This window comes from Hippopotamus amphibius, chromosome 17, assembly GCF_030028045.1.
Source record: "Hippopotamus amphibius kiboko isolate mHipAmp2 chromosome 17, mHipAmp2.hap2, whole genome shotgun sequence".
NCBI classification, from domain to species: domain Eukaryota; kingdom Metazoa; phylum Chordata; class Mammalia; order Artiodactyla; family Hippopotamidae; genus Hippopotamus; species Hippopotamus amphibius.
Window position 1 is genome coordinate 45,247,551 of NC_080202.1, and position 21,887 is coordinate 45,269,437.

General features: G+C 61.7%; 1 protein-coding gene across 2 annotated transcripts; it reads left to right on the forward strand.

Annotated features, from left to right (window-relative positions):
- The first annotated feature begins 1,258 nt into the window (after nucleotides 1-1,258).
- ADAM11 (ADAM metallopeptidase domain 11) lies at nucleotides 1,259-21,234 on the forward strand. 2 transcript variants are annotated; one of them, XM_057715204.1, is made up of 26 exons: nucleotides 1,259-1,328; nucleotides 1,811-1,986; nucleotides 10,186-10,262; nucleotides 10,453-10,519; nucleotides 11,460-11,545; nucleotides 11,633-11,708; nucleotides 12,119-12,185; nucleotides 12,254-12,318; nucleotides 12,673-12,747; nucleotides 12,828-12,899; nucleotides 13,046-13,212; nucleotides 13,757-13,841; nucleotides 13,965-14,055; nucleotides 14,172-14,223; nucleotides 14,704-14,803; nucleotides 14,886-14,957; nucleotides 15,054-15,146; nucleotides 15,525-15,605; nucleotides 16,505-16,555; nucleotides 16,659-16,722; nucleotides 16,952-17,051; nucleotides 17,260-17,379; nucleotides 17,471-17,639; nucleotides 17,729-17,843; nucleotides 17,931-18,021; nucleotides 18,662-21,234. In XM_057715204.1, the coding sequence occupies exons 1-26, from the start codon at nucleotides 1,259-1,261 to the stop codon at nucleotides 18,708-18,710; spliced, it is 2,331 nt and encodes a 776-aa protein (XP_057571187.1). In that variant the 3' UTR covers nucleotides 18,711-21,234. The 2 variants fall into 2 exon arrangements, with proteins under 2 accessions (XP_057571187.1, XP_057571188.1); XM_057715205.1 differs by lacking the exons at nucleotides 1,259-1,328; nucleotides 1,811-1,986; nucleotides 10,186-10,262; ... (1 more) ...; nucleotides 11,460-11,545; nucleotides 11,633-11,708 and having other exon boundaries at nucleotides 12,172-12,185; nucleotides 12,254-12,314.
- The last annotated feature ends 653 nt before the right edge of the window (nucleotides 21,235-21,887 follow it).

Below are 21,887 nucleotides of genomic sequence, written 5' to 3' on the forward strand. Positions count from 1 at the left end.
CCAGTGTGGGTGCGAAGATGCTCTGGCCTGAGGCACAAAGCCAGGCTGAGGCCTCATCAGCGGTGCTCGTGTCTTACCACACCTTAACCCATCTCTGGCTCTTGGGATCCCTAGCAGGGGTCAGAGATCCCAAGCCCCCAGTGTGGGGACTCGTCTTGCCCAGAAGCCTGGGAGCTGAGCTGGGAGCACAGCTGGGGAGGTAGGTTGGGAAGCCAGAAGGTCTATAGACAGAGCAACCTAGTTTGGCAGAGAGAGCAGGCTGGGGGTGCAGAGGTATCTTCTGCTCCTCAAAGATGTGGGCTGGCAAGGGAGGGACAGAAACGGGCTATGCTAACCTCATACAAGTTAACCTGGCTTGTTTATATTTTTAGGGGAAGGGGAAAGGATTGGGGCACCCTGTGTGAAGGACTCAGCCCAGTGAGGGAAAGCCAACCCCCTCCAGTGACATCAATGCCTGAAGCCCTCCTGGAGGCAGGGGCATCATTCACCCAGATAAGGAGCCTGCGGGATGGAAAGGGGCCTGGACCAAGAGTTTGAGAGGACCCAGCAGTGCCCTGCTCCCCCGGGAGAGATGCCAGAGGCACGGGAGTCGGGTGGGCCACAAGAGCCCCTGCCCCTCGCTTCGGTCCCTAGGCCCCCAGCCTTCCCAGCTCCCATAGCCTTCCGTGGAGCAGGGCGCTGGGGGCTGGGTCCAGGGAAGCCCCCTCCTGGGTACGAAGCCAGAGGGGTGAACCCAGGCGGGGCGGGTCCCCAGAGGGCCGTCACCAGCGCAGAGCCCGGGGTGCCTCCGTACCCCGCTTCCCTCCGCCTATGAATCGGCGGGTCCTCGGGGCTCCCCGAGCGAGGGCGGCCGAGGAGGGGCCCGCGAGGCGGACACCGGGTGCGCCCCGCCCTGCACCTGCCGAGGGGGCCCGAGGAGGGGCGGGAAGGCTGGCCCCGGGCGGCGCCTCTTTTGTCCCCGCGTGGCGGCGGCCCCGGGCCTGCCCGGCTGGGGGGGGGGGGGGGCCCGCGGGGGGCGGGGGCGGGCCCTGGGCTCACGTGCTCGCCGCTCGCCTCTTAACCCGGCCCGCCGCCCCGCCGGGATGGCCGCGGCCGGAGCGCGCTGAGCCGGGCGCCCTCGCCGCCGCCGCCGCCGCCCCCCGCCCGGCGCCCCCGCCCGCGGCTCCCGCAGCCCGCGCCTCCCCGCCCGCCCCTCCTCCCGCCCGCGCCGCGCCGCTCGCCGCCGCAGCCCCCGGACCCGGAGGATTATGAGCGAGCCATGAGGCGGCTGCGGCGCTGGGCGTTCGCGGCGCTGCTGCTGCCGCTGCTGCCGCTGCTGCCCGCGCCCGGTGAGTGACCCCCGCCCGGCCCGGCCCGGCCCGGCCCGGCCCCGGCGCCCCCTCCCCGCCCCCCCCCCCCCCGGGTTTTGCGGCGGTTTCTGCTGCAGCCACATTTTCCTGCAGTGCTCGGGGTGACGGCCGGTCCAGAGCGCGGGAGGGCGGGGGGCGGGGGCGGAGGGAGGGTGCGTGCACCCACCTGTCCCCATCTGCCCCCCGCCGCGGCCGGTCCCCTGCCGCCGGCCGGCGGACTCTGCAGGTCTCTGCGGCTTTGGTGGGGGGGGCAGTCGTGACGGTCGGGCAGGAGTGCAGCTCCTGGCCCCCTCCCCATCGGGCTCTTCCCTCTGCAGGGCAGCAGATCCTCCCACCCAGAGCCCCCCCAGGGCTGCAAGGGCCACGGCAGCGTGGGGGATGGGCGTGCCGTACCCACCCCATTCCCAAGTCTCCTGCCCCGCGGTGGGCATCTGCCTGCAGCTATGGCCTTTTCTCCCCAGGTGCGGGGACCCGGGGTCCTGCCGGAGCTCTGCGCTGGAGGGTCTCCCCCCAGTTGCGGGACCCTGAAGCCCCGGAGGTCACAGAGCCCAGCCGTCTGGTGGGGGAGAGCTCTGGGGGAGAGGTCCGAAAGAAGCAGTTGGACACCAGGGTCCGCCAGGAGCCTCCGGGTGGCCCGGTGAGTGGGGCTGGGCGGTGAGGCCAGGGGGCTGGAGCAGGCCTTAGAGCCCAGGGGAGACCAAGGGGCAGCCAGCGCTTGGGTGCCTCCCCAGCAGCCGGCTCCAGCAGCTTCTCTTCTGTGCAATGGGCTTCCAAGGGGGTGCTGGAGCCCACTAGTGGGAGCGCCCGCCTGCCCAGCTCCAGGCCCCCTCCCATCAGGGTGGGGATCCCCTGCCCTCGGTGGACCCAGAAGACCCAGGACTCAGTCCAGCCTTGGTCAGCCTTCCACCAGCCCCTTTCTCCTGCCAAATCAAGTGGTCCTACACCAGATGGGGCTTGGGGTAGGGGGCAGTGAGAGGCAGGGCTCCTGGGTTCCCACCACAGCCACCCTCAGTGGGCTTTTTTTTTGGGGGGGGGCAGCTTAGTGCTTGCTTCTGCCTCAGTTTCCCCGGTACATTGATAGAATTGTCGTTCTCCTTCCCCTTCTCACTGTGGGTGGAGCCTTGGGAAAAGGTTTGAGGCCCCAAGCTCACTCACAAGTGCCAGCTCCACTCACCCCCTGTCCCTTTCAGCTGTCAGGCCCCTCCTGCCTCCCTGAGGAAGGTCGGGAATGAAGGAGATTAATTGCAATTAATAATTAATTAATGTCATGCAAATAATAATCACGCAGATGGAATATTCATTCAGCACGCCTCAGCTCTCCAGGAGCTCGAAGCTGAAAGTTAGCCAGGCCAGCGGGGGCGGCGAGGGCGGGATGGCGAAGGCCTGGCAGAAATGAGAGGAGTAGAGAGACTCAGAGGAGGGGGTACAACCAAGGTCTGGGAAGTTTTGGCAGCTGGGAGTGGTGGGAGGTAAATTGGGCTGGGCAGAGGGAGGAAGGAGGGAAACGGAGGCTAACATTAAGGACATCTGTCAGACTGGCATCTGGCCCTGCCTAATGTACTTGGTTAAAAGCCCTTAGCGGGGGTGGAGGGGGCTGTGAGGGGTGTGGGGGGGGATACTCGGGAAATGGAATGGAGCAGGAAGGCGGCATGCATAATAGATGGACTCAGGGCAGTGCAGAGAGGGGGAGGGGGTGGTTAATGGTCCTGAGTGGGCAGGCCTGGTGAGGATGGAGGGTGAGGGGAAGGTGGGCTGGGAGAGGGGGAAGGGGGCGGAGGCTGCCTTTGGGGCCCGCCCAGGCTCCCTGGCAGGTGGTAGATGGGCAGTAGGGATGGTCCCAGGGCCAGGGATGGGGTGTCCTGGCTGGGTTTGGCCCTTAGTCTGACTTTCTTCCTTGGTGCCCGCCCCCTCCCCCGCCCCCGACCTGTGAACTGTGTACCCCAAGGCTGTGTTGGCTGGGAGTCGTCTGCCGTTTCTGGCTGCTGGGACTCCTGACTGGTGTTTTGGGGGATGTCCAGATTAGAGGATGGGGTGATGCCACAGTGGAGTCCGAGGACAGGGATGAAGGACAGCTGGGGGCCAAGGAGGGCTGCAGAGTGGGTCTCCTTCAGCTTAGTGCTTCCTGAAGAGAGAGAGTGGGGGCAGGCTTCTGAGGTGTGGTGGTGCCTGTGACGGTGTCGGGATCTGGATGGGTGCGGCTGGACTGGATGGATTGAGTATGTAGAGGATGGGGGGAGTCTCTTTGGGTGTCACTCCGCTGGGCGAGTGGGTGGCATGTGCGCAGGTGTGACGTGTGTGAGTGACCAAGTCTGAATAAGCCCAATGGGGTGTCTGGAGAGTCAGAGTAGAGGGTTCTGGGGATCTGTGGGGCAGTGGTCACGGTCACCTCCAGTGGGGATCTCTCCGGGACTGAGCCTTCCCTGGGACCTCACTGCAGCCTCCCCAGGGGACTCACTCATTGCCCTGCCTTGTCCGCACCTCAGTTTCCCCTGAGGTGGAATTCTCACATCTCTGTAAGACGGGTTACTTTTGTCTGCCCATTTTGCAGATGAGCAGACTGGGGCTGAGAGAGGTTAAGTAACTTGCCCAGAGTCAATGAGATCTTTCTCAGTGGAGTCATTTTCTCCAAGACCAGGACACTTCTGCCTCCAGGCACTCTCTGGATTTTGGCACAGGGGGCACTCCCCAGCCCCACCCAGCACAAGGTGGAAGAAGACCAAGGGAGACAAAAAGTCCAGAATGGTCTCCCCTGATCGGGAAGAAACCCCTCTAGCTCCCAACTGACATGTCTCCCTGGAGCACTTCTGACCTCAGAACCTCAGGGGCTGATGGTGGAGCCTGTGCCCCAACAGGAAGTACCCCACCCCGCCACTGTATGATTTTGTCCAAAGTTCTTGTACCCATTAGGCATCTCAAGCCAAATAAGATCTTGGGTCAGCAGCAAGATCTCCATCTGCTGTGGGTCATGAGGCGAGCCTGGGGGCACAGGCTAGCTAGCAGGGCCGAGACAGTAGGACCCGGGGCACTCACCTGCTCTGGTCTTGGGAGGTCACAGCACCTTTCTGAGCCCTCGCTTCCGGAGCCCTCAAATCAAGATGATGAGAACGTTGATTTCAGACCCACCCACCGCTGGGAGGTGGTGATGCTGGGAGGTGGTGATGCTGGGAGGTGGTGATGCTGGGAGGTGGTGATGCTGGGAGGTGGTGATGGGGAAGGACTGCTGGCTTTTGTGAGGGGGGACTGGGGAGAGGGAAGCTGTCCAGGAAGGAATTAGAAGCTAGAGAAATTACAATTTACCGGGTCCTCAGTGGGGCAGGCACTGTGCTACCTGTGTTGTTAATTTAGTTCATCTGCATCACAACTCCAGGAGGTGGGGCTGTTATTTTTCCCATTTCACAGATGGGGAAACAGACACAGAGAGGTGAAATAACTACCCCAGGTCACAGAGCACTTGAATAGCCTGGTCAAGATTGGTTTTTGGGGGCAGCCCTCTTAGCCAGTGCATGCCGGCTGCTTGCTCAAGGGTATAGCAAAGAGGGGTCCGGGGGACTCTGCCCTCTTTGCCACTGCTCTCAACATCTCCCTTCTGTCCAGTTTGGAAACAGGCTGGGTCTGAGGCCACGAGGAGGGGGAGCTGCTGGAAGTGCAGAAACCTGTGATCACAGGGAGCCTGCAGCTGAGGGCGAAGCGCAAAAACAAGCAGGGCCACAGTGTACAGTTGGGCTGGTTGTTCACTGCACAAGGGTGCCCGGGCCGATGGGCTGAATGAATCGGAGGGCTCGAGAGGCTGTATGTGTTCTGAAGGGACCCTTTATCTAATCCACACAAAGCTGCTGTGTGGGTTGTGCCTCCCCCTGGAAAAACCCAGCCTCCTTCAGAACCAAGGAGGGGGCAGGACGTGAGTTAGTGAACAGAGGGGTAGAGGGTCCCAGGCCCACGAGTCAGCGTGGGGAGGAGACCTCAGTCACTGGGTTGAGCTTCTGTGAGAGCTGCCCAGACCAGCATTTGCCACCTGGAAGCCCTTGACTGAAGGCGTGTGCTGTGGTGTTTGTGTTTTCTCGCTGCAGAGGGGTGGGGGGCGGTTAGGCAAGGCTTGGTCCCCAGCCCCTTGCAAGATGGCAGTCATGGGCAGGGAGCCACGGGGTCTGTGCCTGGAGCCCTAGTACCCCCTCTGGGCCGAGGCCCTGCTGTGGTTTCTGTGGCCAAGGTCACAGCTCTGCACTGGGATCAGAGGCAGGAGAAGGTTCCTGGGAGTGGGCTGGTGGCTGGAAGCCAGGCTAGGATTTGTGCTGGGCCCAGCTTGCTCCAGGGAGGGCCCTGAACCAGCCCTGCCACGAGGTTGGGCAGAGGGAGAATTCATGCCAGAAGCTCAGCTTCCTTCTGGAAGGCTGCACCTGTGGCTTTGGGGCGGGATAGCCTCAGAGGGTCCCGGCTCCCCTGCTTCTGACTGAGCGACCTGGGCAAGCCTTCCGAACCCCACCTTCCCCATCCGTAAGATGGGGGTAACAGTCATCTCGGCGTTGCCCAGGCTGGTGTGACAATTGGAGGAGATAATGGGTGTCAGGTGTTTTGCTTGGGATCTGGCAAGAGCAGGTGTTCAACATCTGCGAGGCCTGCCCTGCCTCCTGAGCGTCCGGCACCAGGTGTGGCATGAGGGGCCAGGTGTCGAAAATAGGAGCCAGGGCATTTGGGGTTACCTGTCAGACTCGGCAGGGTTGGGGGAGGGAGGCAGCGTGGCAGGAGTCTTGAGTCCTCCCCAGCCAGACTCTAGCCTGTGGGCTTGGCCTCTCCGAAGCACCCCTACTGGTTGCCTAGAGGGACCCAGCTGCCCAGAGTCTGTCCCCAGAGAGACTAATGACCTGTAAGGAGGTGATTCTGTCCTCAAGCATTTAGGTCAAATCCCATTATCGGAAATTGGTCCAACTGTTCTCGTTATCTGGGGCTCCCAGTGTCCTGCTGAAAAGTGGAGCCTCAGCGCATCCTGGGGGACCAGGGTGGGAAAGGGGGGGTATTTCTCCCAAGTGGGGCCCCTGCGTCTCTGGCTCCTCCCCCTCTGCCGCCACCAGCCCACGTGGTTCCTCCAGCGCCTCAAAGCCCTGTTCGTCTGGAACATTCACACTTCCTTCTTCACTCATCATCATCATCATTTCTAATCCCTGTGAAAAAAACACATTAAAAAGGGCTTTCATTTAGTCCTCGTGACAACATCATTTTACCGATGGGGAAACTGAGGCTCAGAGAGGGTAAGCAGCTCACGCAGGCCTTCTGATGCCTTTCCTTCATCATAAGTGTAGAGCCCCTGGGCAGGGGAAAAGGCGGGTGTAGCCTGAGCCCCCGGGGACTAAAGGCCACCCCTGTGAAAAGTTGAACCAGTGACCAAAGAAATCGATGCGCCTGAGGGCCCAGGGATAGAGAGGGCCCAAAGCCCTGTCGGGTGGGTGGGTACAGGCTTTGTAGTCGCAGATGAGGGTGAGGAGGAGAAGGTCCTGCGAGGAGATGGAGGTTCGGGAGGAGGGATTCAAGGTGACTGAGGGGAGTGCCTGGATGTTCGCATTTCCTGGGGCATTTGGGAACCTGAAAGGTCTTCAGTCTCCCCCTTCCCAAGACTGTGATTGGTTCTGTAGGTCTGGGGTGGAGGTCTGGCATCTGTATTTGTGATACTGGGACTTCAGCGGGGTCTTTGCCTCCTCGCCTCCGCACTCATATCTGGGGGGGGACAAGCAGGTGCCTGGAGAGCGGACCGGCTGGTGACAGGGGAGGGCGAGGTCACCGCAGCCAGGTGGTCACAGCAACCAAGAGAGGCAGGGACACCAGCCTGAGGGTGAGCCTTGACCCAGCTCCTCCCCAGTGTGGCCCTGGGCCAGTCACCTCCAAGTGTCCCTCTCTGGCCTTTATAAAATGAGCACCAGACTGCCTGGGTGGGTTGAGATCAAATGAGCCTGAGCACGTGAGAGCCGGTGGCCGGGGAGCAAGGGGCAGGCGCAGGGCACAGGGTGGAGGCCCGGTCAGCCGGTCCCAGCAGCGCTGCACTGGCCTCAGGAGGGCAGCCGTCGGGGCCAGAAGGGGCTCCCGAGGGAGGGACAGGGGGGTAACAGGAGAGGTCAGGGACAGGTCTGGGCAGGAAGCAGGCCAGGCCAGGAGCAGTTTGGCTTTGATAGAACGTGGGCTGAAAGCTTGGCTGGGGATGTGTGTGGGGTTGGGGGGAGGTTAGGACTCTGGTACCAGCAGGAACCCCTCCCCAGGTGCCTGGGGTCTAGAGGTCTTGGGGACTGAGGTGGGTTTGCCTGATCTTTCTCTCCCTGCAGACAGGGGGTGTCCTCCCATGTCCCCCCACTTTGGGCCAGCTCAGGCAAACCTGCCCAGCTCTCTGCTTTCCCTCCTCTTCCTCCTACAGCCTTTGGTGGCTCCCCCAACCCCTCCTAGGCTGGGCTCCCAGCCCTAGCAGCCCCTTGCACCCCCCCAGGATCCTACCTGGCCTGAACCCTGTGTCCTGCTGGGGAAGAGGGCCTCCCAGCCCCACCGTTAGGCCTTGCCAGGTAGGGAGGGGGACGAGGCCTCAGCAGACTGCAGGAAGTGGTGGGGACAAAGAGGACCTGCTGTCTGCTCCCTCATCAGTCCGGGATTTCCCCCCGAGTGGGAGTCAGCTTGATCTGCGCAGAGAGAGTGGGGGCCAGATGGGTTAGCTGGCAGACTCTCCAAGTTGGGGAGAGTCTGCAAGCACCAGGGTCGACTCTTCTAGAATCCTTCAGGCCCAGGACAGCTCCTACCACACGAGCCAATCTCACAGCCTTGCATCTGGGCTCATCTAACCATTTTTAGTGGGAAAATCTGAGGCTCAGAGAGGCTGCTTGATCATCCCTGAGGCTACCAGCTTTAAAGAGTGGAATCAAGGCAGGGGGCCTGGATAGGCTGCTCCCCTGGGTGGCCAGCACAGGGGCAGGGATAGAGGCTTGTCGGTGGGGGCCAGAAAGAACAAGCAGGGCAGGAGAGAGCAGGGGTGGTCCAGACAGGAATGGGTAGGGAAGGCAGAGGTAGTCCAAGCCCAGGACGGGAGCGGAAGGGCAGGGATGGCCCAGACCAAGGAGTGAGAGGATTAGGGACAGAGCTGGTCTAGGCCCAGGGGCAGGGAGAGGGCAGAGATGGTCCAGGCCAAGGTGGGGAGAGGGAAGCGGTGACTCCTTGTCCTTGACTTTCTATTTCAAGTCTGATCGATGCTCCAGGGGCTCAGGATGGAGCTTGGAGCCTCGGTCGGCCTGGGATGGAGTGAGTCAGTGTCCTTGGGGCTCAGAGGGCTGCCTACCCAGGCTCTGGCCCTTCACCCCACCTCATCCTGATTCCCAGGGCCTCTCATGGACACTGGGCCATTTCCATCTTACCTCACCTCCGGGGTGAGAAGGCCCTGGAAGCTGATTCCCTAGGCTTGAATCCCAGCTCTGCTACTTCTTGGACTATGGCCGTAGCCAAGTTAGTTAGCCTCTGTGTGCCTCAGTTTCCTCATATGTCAGATAAGGATAACAGTAGCATCTATCCCATTGGGTTGTTGTGAAGATCAAATATGATGATACTTGTAAAGTATGAAGAACAGTGCCCGGTACACACTAAGCGGTCGTGAAGATTAGGAGTCTAGGTGGTTGACCGGGAAGCTGACTAGCACCAGACTATGGGATTTGTGACATCAGGGCTCCACTCCATCTTGTAACCTGCTCCCCCAAACAGAGAGGCAGCCAACAAACTTCCTCACATCTGTACAGCCCAGTGCTGGGCCCCTCATCTGAGAATCTGGATTTCAGTCTTCTCAAGTGGACCGGGGTGAGAAGAAGCCTCCAGCCCCTCTCAGGCCCTTCCTGTGCTTTGAGATCTTTTGTAAGACCTGAGGCTGGGGGCGGGGACGCGGGAGCTGAGAAGTCCGACTCCCCCTCAGCCCAGACTCTCCAGTCCCTTCTTCTCTTGGGGTCACTTGCTTTCCCTCCAGGCACACTAGCATCAGGTCTGGAGTCCCCACCCCCTGCAGTAGCCCAGGACTGGGAGGGCAGCCATCTTGCTGAGGCCTGGTACGTTGCCATGACAACCTGGAGCCTCCCAGCCCCACGGCAAAGGCCCCTCTGAAAAATTTATCAGGAAAACTTCCGTGTTTAAAAATTAACCATGAGATTGAAATATTAAAGATGAGCTGCTTTGGGCTGAGGCAGAGGGCAATGGACTTGGGGGTAGAGGAGCCAAGTCCTTTCCTCCTGACAGGATGGCATTTGCCCATCATCCCAGCTTCCAGGGGCCCAGCAATCAATTCTAACCCCTTCCACCCCTGTCTGTAGTGTACGAGGCCTCCTCCATAAACTGAGGCTGGGGCCAAGGGAGGGGGACAGGAAGGCAGGGGCCTGCTTTGGCAGGGCCCCAGGGTCACACTGCACCCCATCTCCTGTTTGCCCCTTTCCCATGGCGCGAACTTCAGCAGGCCTCCCTTTAGTTCACCTGGGGGTGGGGGTGGCCCTGCCAACAGCAGGGAGGGCCTGGCACGAGGCAGTGGGCAGGCTGAGCTGCTCCCATGCAACTGGCCTCAGGGAGGCACCTACAGCAGAGAGGGTGGGCTGGCACCCAGACAGCAGGGAGGCCTGTGCCCAGGGATGTGCACTCCTGCCCCGCCCCCAGGAAAGGAACGGGGTCTTGGAAGAGGAGCTTGTGTAAAGCATCTTCCCCCAAAGTCAGTGGTCCCCACAGCTGCTGGGGCTGGACCATCCCCTCCAGACCAACCCTGTACTGGGGTTTCCCCGGTCCCCCAGTTCTCACCTTCAGGCCTCCCCAGCTTGACTCCCCTTCTGCCCTCCCCCCTTTCTCCCAGCCTGTCCATCTGGCCCAGGTGAGTTTCGTCATCCCAGCCTTCAACTCAAACTTCACTCTGGACCTGGAGTTGAACCAGTGAGTGTGGCCTCGCGTCTGGGGGAAGGGCAGCAGGCGGGCGGGCAAGGCATGGCCTGGGCTTGGCTGGTTGGGGGGGCTGGGGGCTGGGCTGGGGCAGGGGACCTGGATCTGAGCTGGGGCGGGACCCAAGCAGGACCCAGCCCCACTGTGACCCCCTCCTTCCTCCTGCCCACGCTGCCTGTTCCAGTCACCTTCTCTCCTCACAATACGTGGAGCGCCACTTCAGCCGGGAGGGGCCAACCCAGCACAGCACCGTGAGTGCCTTTGGAAGGGGACAGGGGAGGTGGGAGGAAGGGACAGGCGGCCGGTGGGGTCTGAGGTATACTCTACGCTCGGGATGGGCCCGGCCCCTCCAGGATCGGAGTCGGGGTGGCCTGTCGAATGGCATGGAGCCCTGGGCTCCCCTTGCCCAGCTCCAGAGGGCTGACCCCCAGCCAGCCTGTCTGCCAGCATGGAGACATTTCAGGACTCCCACTGGTCCATGCCCAGATTCTTGCTCAGCACCAAGGCCCCGGGAATTCCTGGCTGCCTGGGGCCTCAGGGTCCCAGCCCTGAAGGCCCAGGGGTGCAAGCAAAGATGAATGAGTGTCTATAAATAGCCTCAGCCCTCCCCCACCAGCCTGTTCAGTAACTGGAGCACAAGTAATTCTGCAGGAAGCAGAGGGGAGGGGGTGCGGGTCCCCTCTGACCCGTGAGCCCAGCCGGGAGGACACACGCTGCTCACAGTTCCTCAGCCACAGACCACGTGTGCAGGGGTGGTCCACGGAGGCTGCGGCGTCTGTGAACACGCTACATGTGAAATGGTGTGTGCGTGTTGGGGGGAGGTCCATAGCTTTCATCCGATTAAGAGCTGCTTAGAACAGTGCCTGGCACACAGTAGGTGCTGTGTGAATGTCAGCTGTTCTTCTCAAAGCAGTCTGTGATCCCTGTACCAGCCCCAGCTCATGGTTGAGCCCCTGATGTGCTCTAACAACCTCGTTTAGGTGAGGTAAAGGAGGTCCAGAGAGGGCTAGGAGCTTGCCCAGGGTGAAACAGCAGCTTAGGAGCCCGGCCAGAACAGAGCCCCGCTCCAGATCCCCAGGTGTATCGAGGGACTGCAGCCCTGCACACGGGGCAGCTTCTGCCGCCCTCACCCGTCCTCCTGCCCCCATGCCGGGGAGGGGGCACATCTGCACATGCTCTCTGCTCCTGCAGGGGGCTGGAGACCACTGCTACTACCAGGGGAAGCTCCGCGGGAACCCTCACTCCTTTGCTGCCCTCTCCACCTGCCAGGGGCTGCGGTGAGTATGGGGAGGGGCCAGGCACCCAGGACGGGCCTCCAGCCCAGGCGCTGGGGACGGTGGGGAGCTGTGTCTCTCTCGCTGCAGTGGAGTCTTCTCTGACGGGAATTTCACCTACGTCGTGGAGCCCCGCGAGATGGCTGGGCCTCGGGAAGCCCCCCAGGTGAGCCCCTCCCTGTGCCCTCTGACAGCCCTGCCGCGCTCTCCCCAGTGGCTGTCATCCCAGCGCTGTTGCTGCCTGCTCCTCCTGCTGCCTCGGTAACCTCAGCCTCACTGCCTCCACAGTGACCCCAGCTCTGGTTCCCGCCCCCGTGCCCCCAGCTCCAGTATCCCCTCTGTCCCCCGAATAACCTCCCATCGGGCTCCAGTGTCCTTTGCCCCTGTCTCTCAGGGCGCCCCCAGGTCTTGACCTCGGAATCTGAGCATCTGGGAGATCAGATCTGACATGGGAGCTCTGGCCAGTTCTGGGTCACCCTGGGGTGGGGTGGGGGGGAGGGCTGGAGATGTCCCTCTGCAACTGGACTCAGAGCAGACCTGGTCGGCCCCCCAAGAACTGATTTGCCCTCATTTCAGGGACCCCTTCCCCACCTCATTTACCGGACCCCTCTCCTCCCAGCCCCCCTCGGATGCAGGGAACCAGGTAAGGGAGGGAAACCGGGACTAGGGAGGGGGCCCGCCGTGCCCCCCTCACCTGCACCCTCCCCCCAGGCTGCCTGTTTGCTGCCCCTGCCCATTCTGCTCGGAACCGGCCGAGGCTGAGAAGGAAAAGGCAGGTACGGGGGCCCGCACAGACCTCCCGCTGCAGAGACCTCGGGCAGTGGTCCAGAGCAGGACACCCCCATCTATAGCCGGGGCAAAGGAAGGCTCAGGCTGATGTGGCTGGAGACCAGGGAACCACCTCTGGGAGGAAGCCCCCGCCCCATCCCCTAAGGCTGGCATCTGCACATGTCCCCATGGCGGGCAAACTGAGGCTGCCTGCCCTGCTACCAAGGCTGGAGGGGACCCCCACCAGTGGGGAGCTGCTACGGTCCCTGGCTGGAGTCTGGTCCCACCTTGAGTCTGTCTATGGCTTGGCCACGATGCCAGGCATGGAGGGGACTGATGCCAAGTGCCCACCCACCCCCCAGGTCCGCCGGGGCCACCCGACAGTGCACAGTGAGACCAAGTATGTGGAGCTGATTGTGATCAATGACCACCAGCTGGTACGTTCCCTGGCTGGGGGTGACTTTGGGAGGTGGGGCCGGAAGGAGCCTCGCCCTCCACCCACTCTCTTGTCCCCCAGTTTGAGCAGATGCGACAGTCGGTGGTCCTCACCAGCAACTTTGCCAAGTCCGTGGTGAACCTGGCAGATGTGGTGAGCAGCCCTCCCTTCCCTTCCCTCTGCTCCCAGCACCCTCGCCACCGCACACGTCCTTGGGGGGCGCTCTCAAGGCACTGTCAGCCTCTGACCCCCACACCCACCCTCCAGCCCCCTCCTCATCTTCTCCCCTCCTGGCCCAGATGTACAAGGAGCAGCTCAATACCCGCATTGTGTTGGTTGCCATGGAAACGTGGGCCGATGGGGACAAGATCCAGGTGCAGGATGACCTCCTGGAGACCCTGGCCCGGCTCATGGTCTACCGGCGGGAGGGCCTGCCTGAGCCCAGTGATGCCACCCACCTCTTCTCGTGAGTCCCCCCACCCTGTGGACCCTGCCAGCCTCTGCTGGTCGCTGCAGTGCACAGGGTTATTGAACATGGCTCGGGGCCAGACACACTTGCAGGATGTGGAGACTGGGCTCCCCTTGTGCCTGCCTCCAGCCACTTGCAACAGTGGCTGGGCATCTTCCCCTGCATCTTAGGCTGAGGCCCCTTTTCCCTCCCCCCGGTGGTCTTCCTCTGCCCATCACATCCCCTTGGCCCCCTCTTCCCCTTTCAAATGGTCCCAGCATCCCTTCCTCAGGGACCCAATGCCCTGGTAGGGGAAAAAAGTCTGATGAAAGGTCCTTGCAATTAGAGATGATCTGTTAGGAATCCCTCATGTTGCTTACGGGCAGATGAGCCCAAAGAGGGGAAGGGGCTTGCCTGAGGTCACACAGGCTGACGTGAAGAGCAGTGTTCACCTCCCCGTGGAAGGGCTCTAATAGGAGCTCTCGCCTGTCTCCCCGTCACAGCCCAGGGGAGCCGCCACAGGGCAGGTGGTGGGTGCTCCTGACAACGCTCTCCCTTCCAGGGGCAGAACTTTCCAGAGCACCAGCAGCGGGGCTGCCTATGTGGGAGGCATCTGCTCACTTTCCAGGGGTGGGGGTGTGAACGAGGTGAGCGGGGTGGGGATGCGGCTGGGGTTTGGGGCATTGGAGGGAGGGGGCTGCGAAGGGCATGAGCCCTGTGCCTTTTGGAGGGATGTAGACATCTTTGTGCTCCATCTTCCTCACCCCAAGTATGACAACATGGGGGCCATGGCGGTGACCCTGGCCCAGACGCTGGGGCAGAACCTGGGCATGATGTGGAACAAACACCGGAGCTCGGCAGGTATCAGTGAAGACCCCCACACCCAGCCCGGACCCACACTCTGGAAGTGAAGAGGGTGTCCACGGGAGGGGGGCAGTTCCTCACCCTCCCTTGTATTCACCTGGCTCACCTCTCAGGGGACTGCAAATGTCCGGACAGCTGGCTGGGTTGCATCATGGAGGACACTGGGTGAGTTCTTGGGGACAGAATGGGGGAGGATCTTGGGAAAGGGGAGTCCCAGAGCGAGCACTGGCTGACACGATGGACCCGGTGGCCTCAGGAGACCCAGCTCTCGGGACCACTCAGAATTCCAAGAAGCGCAGTTGTCTGTAGACCCTGCGTAGGGAGACACATTCCGCAGCCCAGGCTTGCAGTGCGCCCTGTCGCCACTGGGCGCCGCCAAAGCCTCGTTTGAAGGCGGCTTCCCTCCTTGGCGCACAAACCTCCTTCTCCCTGAAGTTTCCGGGAGAAGACGCGAGCGGCGGCCCCTGCCCACTCCCCTCTGATGGGCAGGCGGAGGCGTTCTCATGCCAGGCCCAGGCACATAGATCTTCAGCCTCCCCGAGACGGCGACCGAGTCCGCCGGTGCACCCCATCCCAATCTTGAGAAGGGGCGGGAGAGCAGCGGGCGGGCATGGAAAGCGGCACGGCACCCCCACCCCTGCCCAGGTTCTACCTGCCCCGCAAGTTCTCGCGCTGTAGTATCGACGAGTACAACCAGTTTCTGCAGGAGGGCGGCGGGAGCTGCCTCTTCAACAAGCCCCTCAAGGTAGCACCCCAGGGCTGGGACCGTGGGAGCGGGGCTTGGGCAGGGTCCCAGCCAGACTTCCGCCCCCCGCTTCTCCGTCCAGCTCCTGGACCCGCCTGAGTGCGGGAACGGCTTCGTGGAGACGGGGGAGGAGTGCGACTGCGGCTCGGTGCAGGTGCGAGACCGGTGCGGGGGCCGGGGGACGCGGGGGTGTGTGCGCGAGGATCTGGGTGCGGAGGGTCGGGGCTCGCCTTCCCCCTGCGTCCCTCAGGAGTGCAGCCGTGCGGGTGGGAACTGCTGCAAGAAATGCACCCTGACTCACGACGCCATGTGCAGCGACGGGCTCTGCTGTCGCCGCTGCAAGGTGAGCGGGACCCGCAGCGGGGACGGGAAGGAGGCGGGACCGGGAGGGACTGGGCTGAGTTTGTCCAGGTAGGGGGCGGGACTTAGGGGGGAGGAGCCTCCGGGGGCAGAGCAACTCTGCAGGGGAGGGGCTTGGTGCGAAGAACGCGCCAATGGGAGGGCGGGGACGGGACATGGGGCCCCCTCCTGCCTGTTGAGGGCGGAGCACCTGCTGAGACGCGGTGGGGTGGGGGGAGCCGTGACCGCACCTGGGGGCGGTGTTGAGTGGGCAGGGAGCGGGCGGGGGAGGGGCCGAGGGGAGGGTGGGGCCGAGGAGGTGCGAAGGCGCCGGGTCCCTGGTTCTTGCTTGAGCCCCAATATGCATGCATCCCTTCCCTAGTACGAGCCGCGGGGTGTGTCCTGTCGAGAGGCCGTGAACGAGTGCGACATCGCGGAGACCTGCACTGGGGACTCGAGCCAGGTCCGCCCGTCCGGCCGACCTGCGGAGCCCTGAGCGAGGCAACCACTATCCCTACCCGTTTGGCCCTGTTGGGTGACTCTTTTCCGCGCCCCGCGTTTCCGCTGCTGGCGTCGCCGCCGCTGAGCTGCCTCAGTTTCTCAGGAGTTCTTTTTTTTTTTTTTTTTTAAGAATCCTTCTATGTATTTTTATTTACGTATTTATTGGCTGCGTTGGGTCTTCATTGCTGCACACAGGCTTTCTCTAGTTGCAGAGATTGGAGGCTACTTTTCCTTTGAGTGTGTGGGCTTCTCTTATTGTGGAGCATGGGCTCTAGCCGCGTGGACTTCAGTAGTTGTGGCACATGGGTTCAATCGTTATGACTTGTGGGCTCTAGAGCACAGGCTCAATACTTGTGGTGCATGGTTTAGTTGCTCTGCGGCCGGTGGGATCTTCACGGACCGGGGCTGGAACCCGTGTCCCCTGCATTGGCAGGTGGATAAGAATCCACTGCGCCACCAGGGAAGCCCTGAGAAAGGAGTTCTTCATGCTTTCTGGCTTTGCTCCTCCCATCATTAAACCAGTATTTATAGTCTAACTGGTGTTCCCAGCGCCTGGAACGGTGCCTGCTGTGTACTAGGGATCACAGTGGATAACAATATTACTTAACATCTAAGCCCTTATTACATGCCAGGCATTTAGTCCTTCCTGCATTTAGGTGCAAGAAACTGAGGGAGACTGGAGAGGCTATGGGACCTGTCACACCCTGTGGTCTGAGTTCCCTCCCCTTGTCCTTCACACAGAGGAGCCCTGTGACCCAAGCCCCCACCTAGCGGGCTTTTGGCACCCCTTCATTCCTCCCTGGGGCCACCTCAGCACCCAGTCCTGGGCAGCTCTCCTCAGCCCAGCCCCTCTCTCCACAGTGTCCCCCCAACCTGCACAAGCTGGACGGTTACTACTGTGATCACGAACAGGTATGATGGGGTGAAGGCGCCGCCCCCTCTGAGTCTCTGGCTCAGTGCAGTCTCTTGTCTGGTGCTCACTGTTTCTGTCCCTTGTCTCCTGGCTGTCTTTCAGGGCCGCTGCTACGGAGGTCGCTGCAAAACCCGGGACCGGCAGTGCCAGGCCCTTTGGGGCCACGGTGAGTCTTTGGCTGGAGCTGGGAGAGGGGACTCTGGAGGACCCGGGATTGAGAGGCTGGAGCAGGGCAGGCTCTGGCTGAAATGCCCTCCACCAGATGCGCGGTTCCCCAGGACCTCAGGGACCCAGCTGGACTGAGGGTCAGGCCAGTGTTGGAGGTGCAGGCCTGAGGTCCCAGGTGGGTTCTGGAGTGGGTGGGGTGGGGTGACGCCTGGCATCATCTCCCTCAGCGGCTGCTGATCGCTTCTGCTACGAGAAGCTGAACGTGGAGGGGACAGAGCGTGGGAACTGTGGGCGCAAGGGGTCAGGCTGGGTCCAGTGCAATAAACAGTGAGTAGTCAAAGCTCCTGCTGGGGCCTCTCCAGTTTGGGGGCTGGGGCTCTGGGGCTGGGGAGGGCTTTTTCCGAGATGGGGCAGCCTGTGAGTCCCAGTGGAAGAGGATGTGAAAAATCAGGGGATGGGGAGAGGGCAGATACGAGGTCAGTTCTTGGGTCTGAGGTCAGACTTGGGGCCCACTGCCTTCACACTACCGCAACAGGGATGTGCTCTGTGGCTTCCTCCTCTGCGTCAACATCTCTGGAGCTCCTCGGCTGGGGGACCTAGGGGGAGACATCAGCAGTGTCACCTTCTACCACCAGGGCAAGGAGCTGGACTGCAGGTGTGGGCTGGGACCCTGGCTGGGGAAGGGGAAGTTGCAGGTGTGATGGGGTGGGGGGCAAGGGCAGAGGCTGGCTGTGTCATTTCCCCAGAGGTGGCCACGTGCAGCTGGCCGATGGCTCAGACCTGAGCTACGTGGAGGATGGCACAGCCTGCGGGCCCAACATGCTGTGCCTGGACCATCGCTGCCTGCCAGCCTCTGCCTTCAACTTCAGCACCTGCCCTGGCAGCGGGGAGCGCCGGATCTGCTCCCATCACGGAGTGGGTGCCTGGAGGCCAGGGATCATGGGAGGGGCTTACGAGAGGGGACAGGGCCCTGCTCACCTCTACTGCCCACCCCCTGCCCCCAGGTCTGCAGTAATGAAGGGAAATGCATCTGTCAGCCAGACTGGACGGGCAAAGACTGCAGTATCCACAACCCCCTGCCCACGTCTCCACCCACGGGGGAGACGGAGAGATATAAGGGTGAGGCTGCAGCTGGCCCGGGTGGGGCTCCTTCTTTCCCGTTCTCCATGCCTGCCCCTGCCAACCGGGCCCTGCCCTCCTCCCCAGGTCCCAGCGGCACCAACATCATCATCGGTTCCATCGCCGGGGCCGTCCTGGTTGCAGCCATCGTCCTGGGCGGCACGGGCTGGGGATTTAAGTAAGACACACGCACGTGCCCCTGCGCCCCCTGGCATCCTCAGCGGTTATCAGAATCCCAGGCTTTGGAGTTGAGGGGGCCTCCCTGAGAGGTTAGCTAGACCAGAGCTTACATATCACAATCCAGGCTAGTCCACAGGGTCTTGTTTTAACATATTAAAAAATTGGTTGCTGAGATTTAAAAATCCAGGAGATTTTACATTAAGAATCCTGACTTCCAGCTTCTCTTGAAAAATGAGACGATTAGGCCCCCCTGTGCTTCAGTGCATCCCAGCCACAGCGTGGAGCTGAGCAGGGTCTGCCCGAGTCTTCAGCTCCCAGGCCCCACCCAGGCTACGGTGCTCTGTGGGCACCCACGTCTGGGGCCCTTAAGCTGGTCTAACCCCTCAGAGGAGGGACCTGAGGCCCAGGGTCACGCAGTGAGTTAGTTGCAGTCTGTATTCAAAGCTAGGATCCGACTTTGGTAGGTATTCCTGGTAGCTCTCCCTGGGCCTATCGTTAGCATCTAGGTCCCAGGACCCCTGGCCCATCTCTGGGGCAGAGGGTCTCCTGGGAGCCAGAAGGCCCCTCCCTGGGAGACGGGGAAGGTCGCAGATGGCTCCTTTTCTTTTCTCTGCCTGTGCTCTCCTTGGCTCCTGAAGAAACATCCGCCGAGGAAGGTACGACCCGACCCAGCAGGGGGCAGTGTGACGCCGGCCACGTCCTCCCTCCCGCTGTCCCTGTCTCCTCCATCTCATTCGTCACCTCGCATTCTGTTGACGGGGAGCTGGGGCTGGTCCCCCCACCCTTGCCGGCACTGCTGTCACTACAGGGGTGGGAGAACCCGGCTCCGGGAAGAGCCTCCTCAACTTGGCCCTTGTCCCCTCCTCCAGCCCCCCCACCCCCTCAGGCCTTGGGCCTCTAACTCCTGCCCTTCCTACGGCCAGACCGTCTCTGGCCCCGTGGACCCTGGAGCTGTGCCCTGCCCCCCAAAGTCCGCACCCCCCGGGAAGGGAGCCTACCTCTGCGGCCCATCTGTTTTGTCTTTCATGTCCCCGCTGTCGGACCTCCCACCAGACCCCCCACCCTGGCCAGCCTGTGACTTGCTGCCTCCAGGGCCCAGCACTGACCTCCCGGGGCCCAGCTCGGGGGCTCTCCCTGTGGGCCCTGCCTCACAGCCTCCCCTGATGCCCCCTCTCCGTTCCAGGTCCGGAGGGGCCTAAGTGCCACCCCCCTCCCTCCGAGCCTGGCGCCCACCGTCTCCGCTCTGAACCAGGAGGCTGCCCCCGCCCAGCCACGGAGGGAGGCACCATGCAAATGTCTTCCGGGCCCAGCCCTTCAACTCCCGGCCTCACTGGGGCTCGGGGATGGGTTGTGTGCCCTCACACCACCAGGGTGGACCAGGCCTGGAGGGCATTTCCCCCACGGCCCCCCAGCCCACCTCATGCGGCTTTGGCCTTGCACACCAACTCTCCCCATGTGAATGTAGCTGCCATCATCGCAGATTGCCACAGCTCAGGTTGGGCGGGGGAGGGGCTAAAGGGGTGCCCCAGTGGGGTAGGCAGCCACCAGGGGGCGTGGCCTGGGATGGCCCCTCCTCAGAACCAGGCAGCTGGGACCCCGCAGGGTTGAAGCTCTCTGGAACCTAGGGGGAGGGGGCTGACAGCTACTTTGTTTTTTTTTTTTTTCTTTAACTGAATCTCAACGGATGAATGTAACTTTGGGGGTGCTGGGGCCAGGGCGGTTGTGGGGATGTTTTAACATTTTCAGGAAGGACTGGAGGCGCTGAGGCCTGGCCCTCCCCCGGGATGGTCACACCTGGACTCGTCTCACTGAACGCAGACGTCCCCAAGCCAGGCAGGGGCCTGGCACCCCTGCGAGCCCCCTCCGCCCAGCCCTGCTGAGCTTGGAGAGAAGTATGAGTGCTGATTCAAACCAAAGCTGCCTGTTCTGTGCCCAAGGCCTAGGTTATGGGTACGGCAACCACACATCCCAGATTGTCTTCAATTCCAAAACGACCATCCTGCTGTCCCTGCCAGGACGCATGTATTTGGGTGGGGGGAGGGGAGGGTCCTAGAAAATACAGTCCCTGAAATAACACAGCACCTTTCCCCTTTCAAGAAGGGTGATTCTGGGGTTGACTCAGGGTTTAGGTGCCCCCGGGCGTGGCCTGGAGATCCCAGGCTGGGCCACCTTCCTGGGGAGCACTCGCCCAAGGAGGGAAGGCCTGGGGGGGCCCGGTGCCTGGAGGGTTAGGGGCTCTGCCTGCGATGTGCAAGAGAAAGCAGGAAAAGGCAAGTCTCATGTTTGATCCTCAGCTTCTAGAAAAGTCCTCAAGGCCCTGGCAAACCCCTTCTGCTCCTTCACCCCACTCCAGGGCCAAGTAGTAAGTTTACAGTCCTCTCCCCCGTTAGTCCTCTGTTCCCCACTGCAGCCGAGGCTGCGCAGTATTCCTCAGTCCCCCCACAAACACAGTCCTGCCCATGACCTTTCCTCATGACCCTCGCTTGGGACAGAGCAGCTCTGACTCCTTGACTGCTGAATACCAGCTGGCAGGGGCAAGCTGGGGGTCAAGCGACCTTCTGGATGAAAGCCACAAATGAACGGAGCTCCTCTTCCCAGGGATACCCCCACCCAGACTCAGCAGGGGTTTCTGAACACCCCAGGGCCTTTGAGCTGCCAATCTCAGTCCCTCTGGGGCATCTTTGAGGAGGAATTATGGAAGAAATGGCTCCCTGTTTATCTGCACCACCCCTCCAGGCAAACTGGGGACTGAGGCCCACTGACACTCTTTAAGGTGGCCGGATGTGGCTGTAATAGGGTCCTTGACACTGAGCTCCAGCTGGCACTGCCCAGGCAAGAGGGGTGGGTGGAGTCCCCCTCTGGCCCAGTCCTGCCCCACCAGCCACACAAGCTGAGGCAGGGGCGGGAAGCTAAGGGCTGGGTATTGCCCTATTGCTGTGGTACCTTAAAGCATCCTCTGGTAGTACACATATGCACACAGGTGGTGAGGCATCTGGCACAAGCATTTGGATCCACATCTCCACACAAGTGTGAATACCTCTGCACACACGGACATGTCTGTGTGTGCGTGCACGTGGGGGTGGGGATGCAGAGAACACAAGACTTCCTGTGACCAGTCCACCCGGCTCCCAGCTGTCTGCAGCCTCCTGCCCCACCCTGGCAGCGCCCAGGGAGGAGTGGAGGCAGCACTGACCTGGGCCTGGAAGTCCATACAGCATCCTGTAAATATGTCATCTGGGGCTCGGGGCGGGGAGGCAGGGACAGGAACATTAATTAAAGATCATGTCCAGGGGCTTCCATGGAGCTCACGCTGACTTGTGTCTCTCCTTTCTGTAAATGACTGCACTGTAGCCCAGGGCCCTTCCCTGTCCTCCCTGGCCCAGGTGGGAATGTGATGACTGGGCACTGAAGGCGGGAAGGGAGGCTGGGAGGAAGGGGTGTAGTTTTCCATTCATGGACGGGACATACGCACCGACTGGGTGGAGGGCCTGGCCCTTCCGCTTTCTTGCTCTCCGGACAAAGATAACTGTCCTCTCTGGCTTCAGCTAAGCAGGAAAGCATCTTATGAAAAGGCAGAAGACCCAACTTCCCTTTTATGGTTGAAGCCAGAGAAGCCTCTCCACATCCCCCAAGAGAGTCCAGAAAGCTGGATAAAACCGCTATCTGGTCCCAAGGTCACTGTGCTCTTGAGCCCGCAGAGAATTCGCTATTTCCTCGCTGTGCCTGGGGCAGGATGGGGCTGAGCAAGGCCAAGGCTGAGAACCCCTCCCCCACTGGGGGCTCAGTTTGAGCCAAGAACCTCTTCATCCCATCCTCCCTTCAGAGCGCTTTGGGCCTGCAGATACCTGGCTCTGAAAGTCCTGC

Bases quoted from the DNA above. Each gene is read 5' to 3' on its own strand.
- ADAM11 (XM_057715204.1), top strand. From the start codon at position 1,259: ATGAGGCGGCTGCGGCGCTGGGCGTTCGCGGCGCTGCTGCTGCCGCTG. The intron at 12,319-12,672 runs GTACGGGGGCCC...CCCACCCCCCAG, and splicing joins GGCTGAGAAGGAAAAGGCAG to GTCCGCCGGGGCCACCCGAC. The intron at 15,606-16,504 runs GTCCGCCCGTCC...CTCTCTCCACAG, and splicing joins GCACTGGGGACTCGAGCCAG to TGTCCCCCCAACCTGCACAA.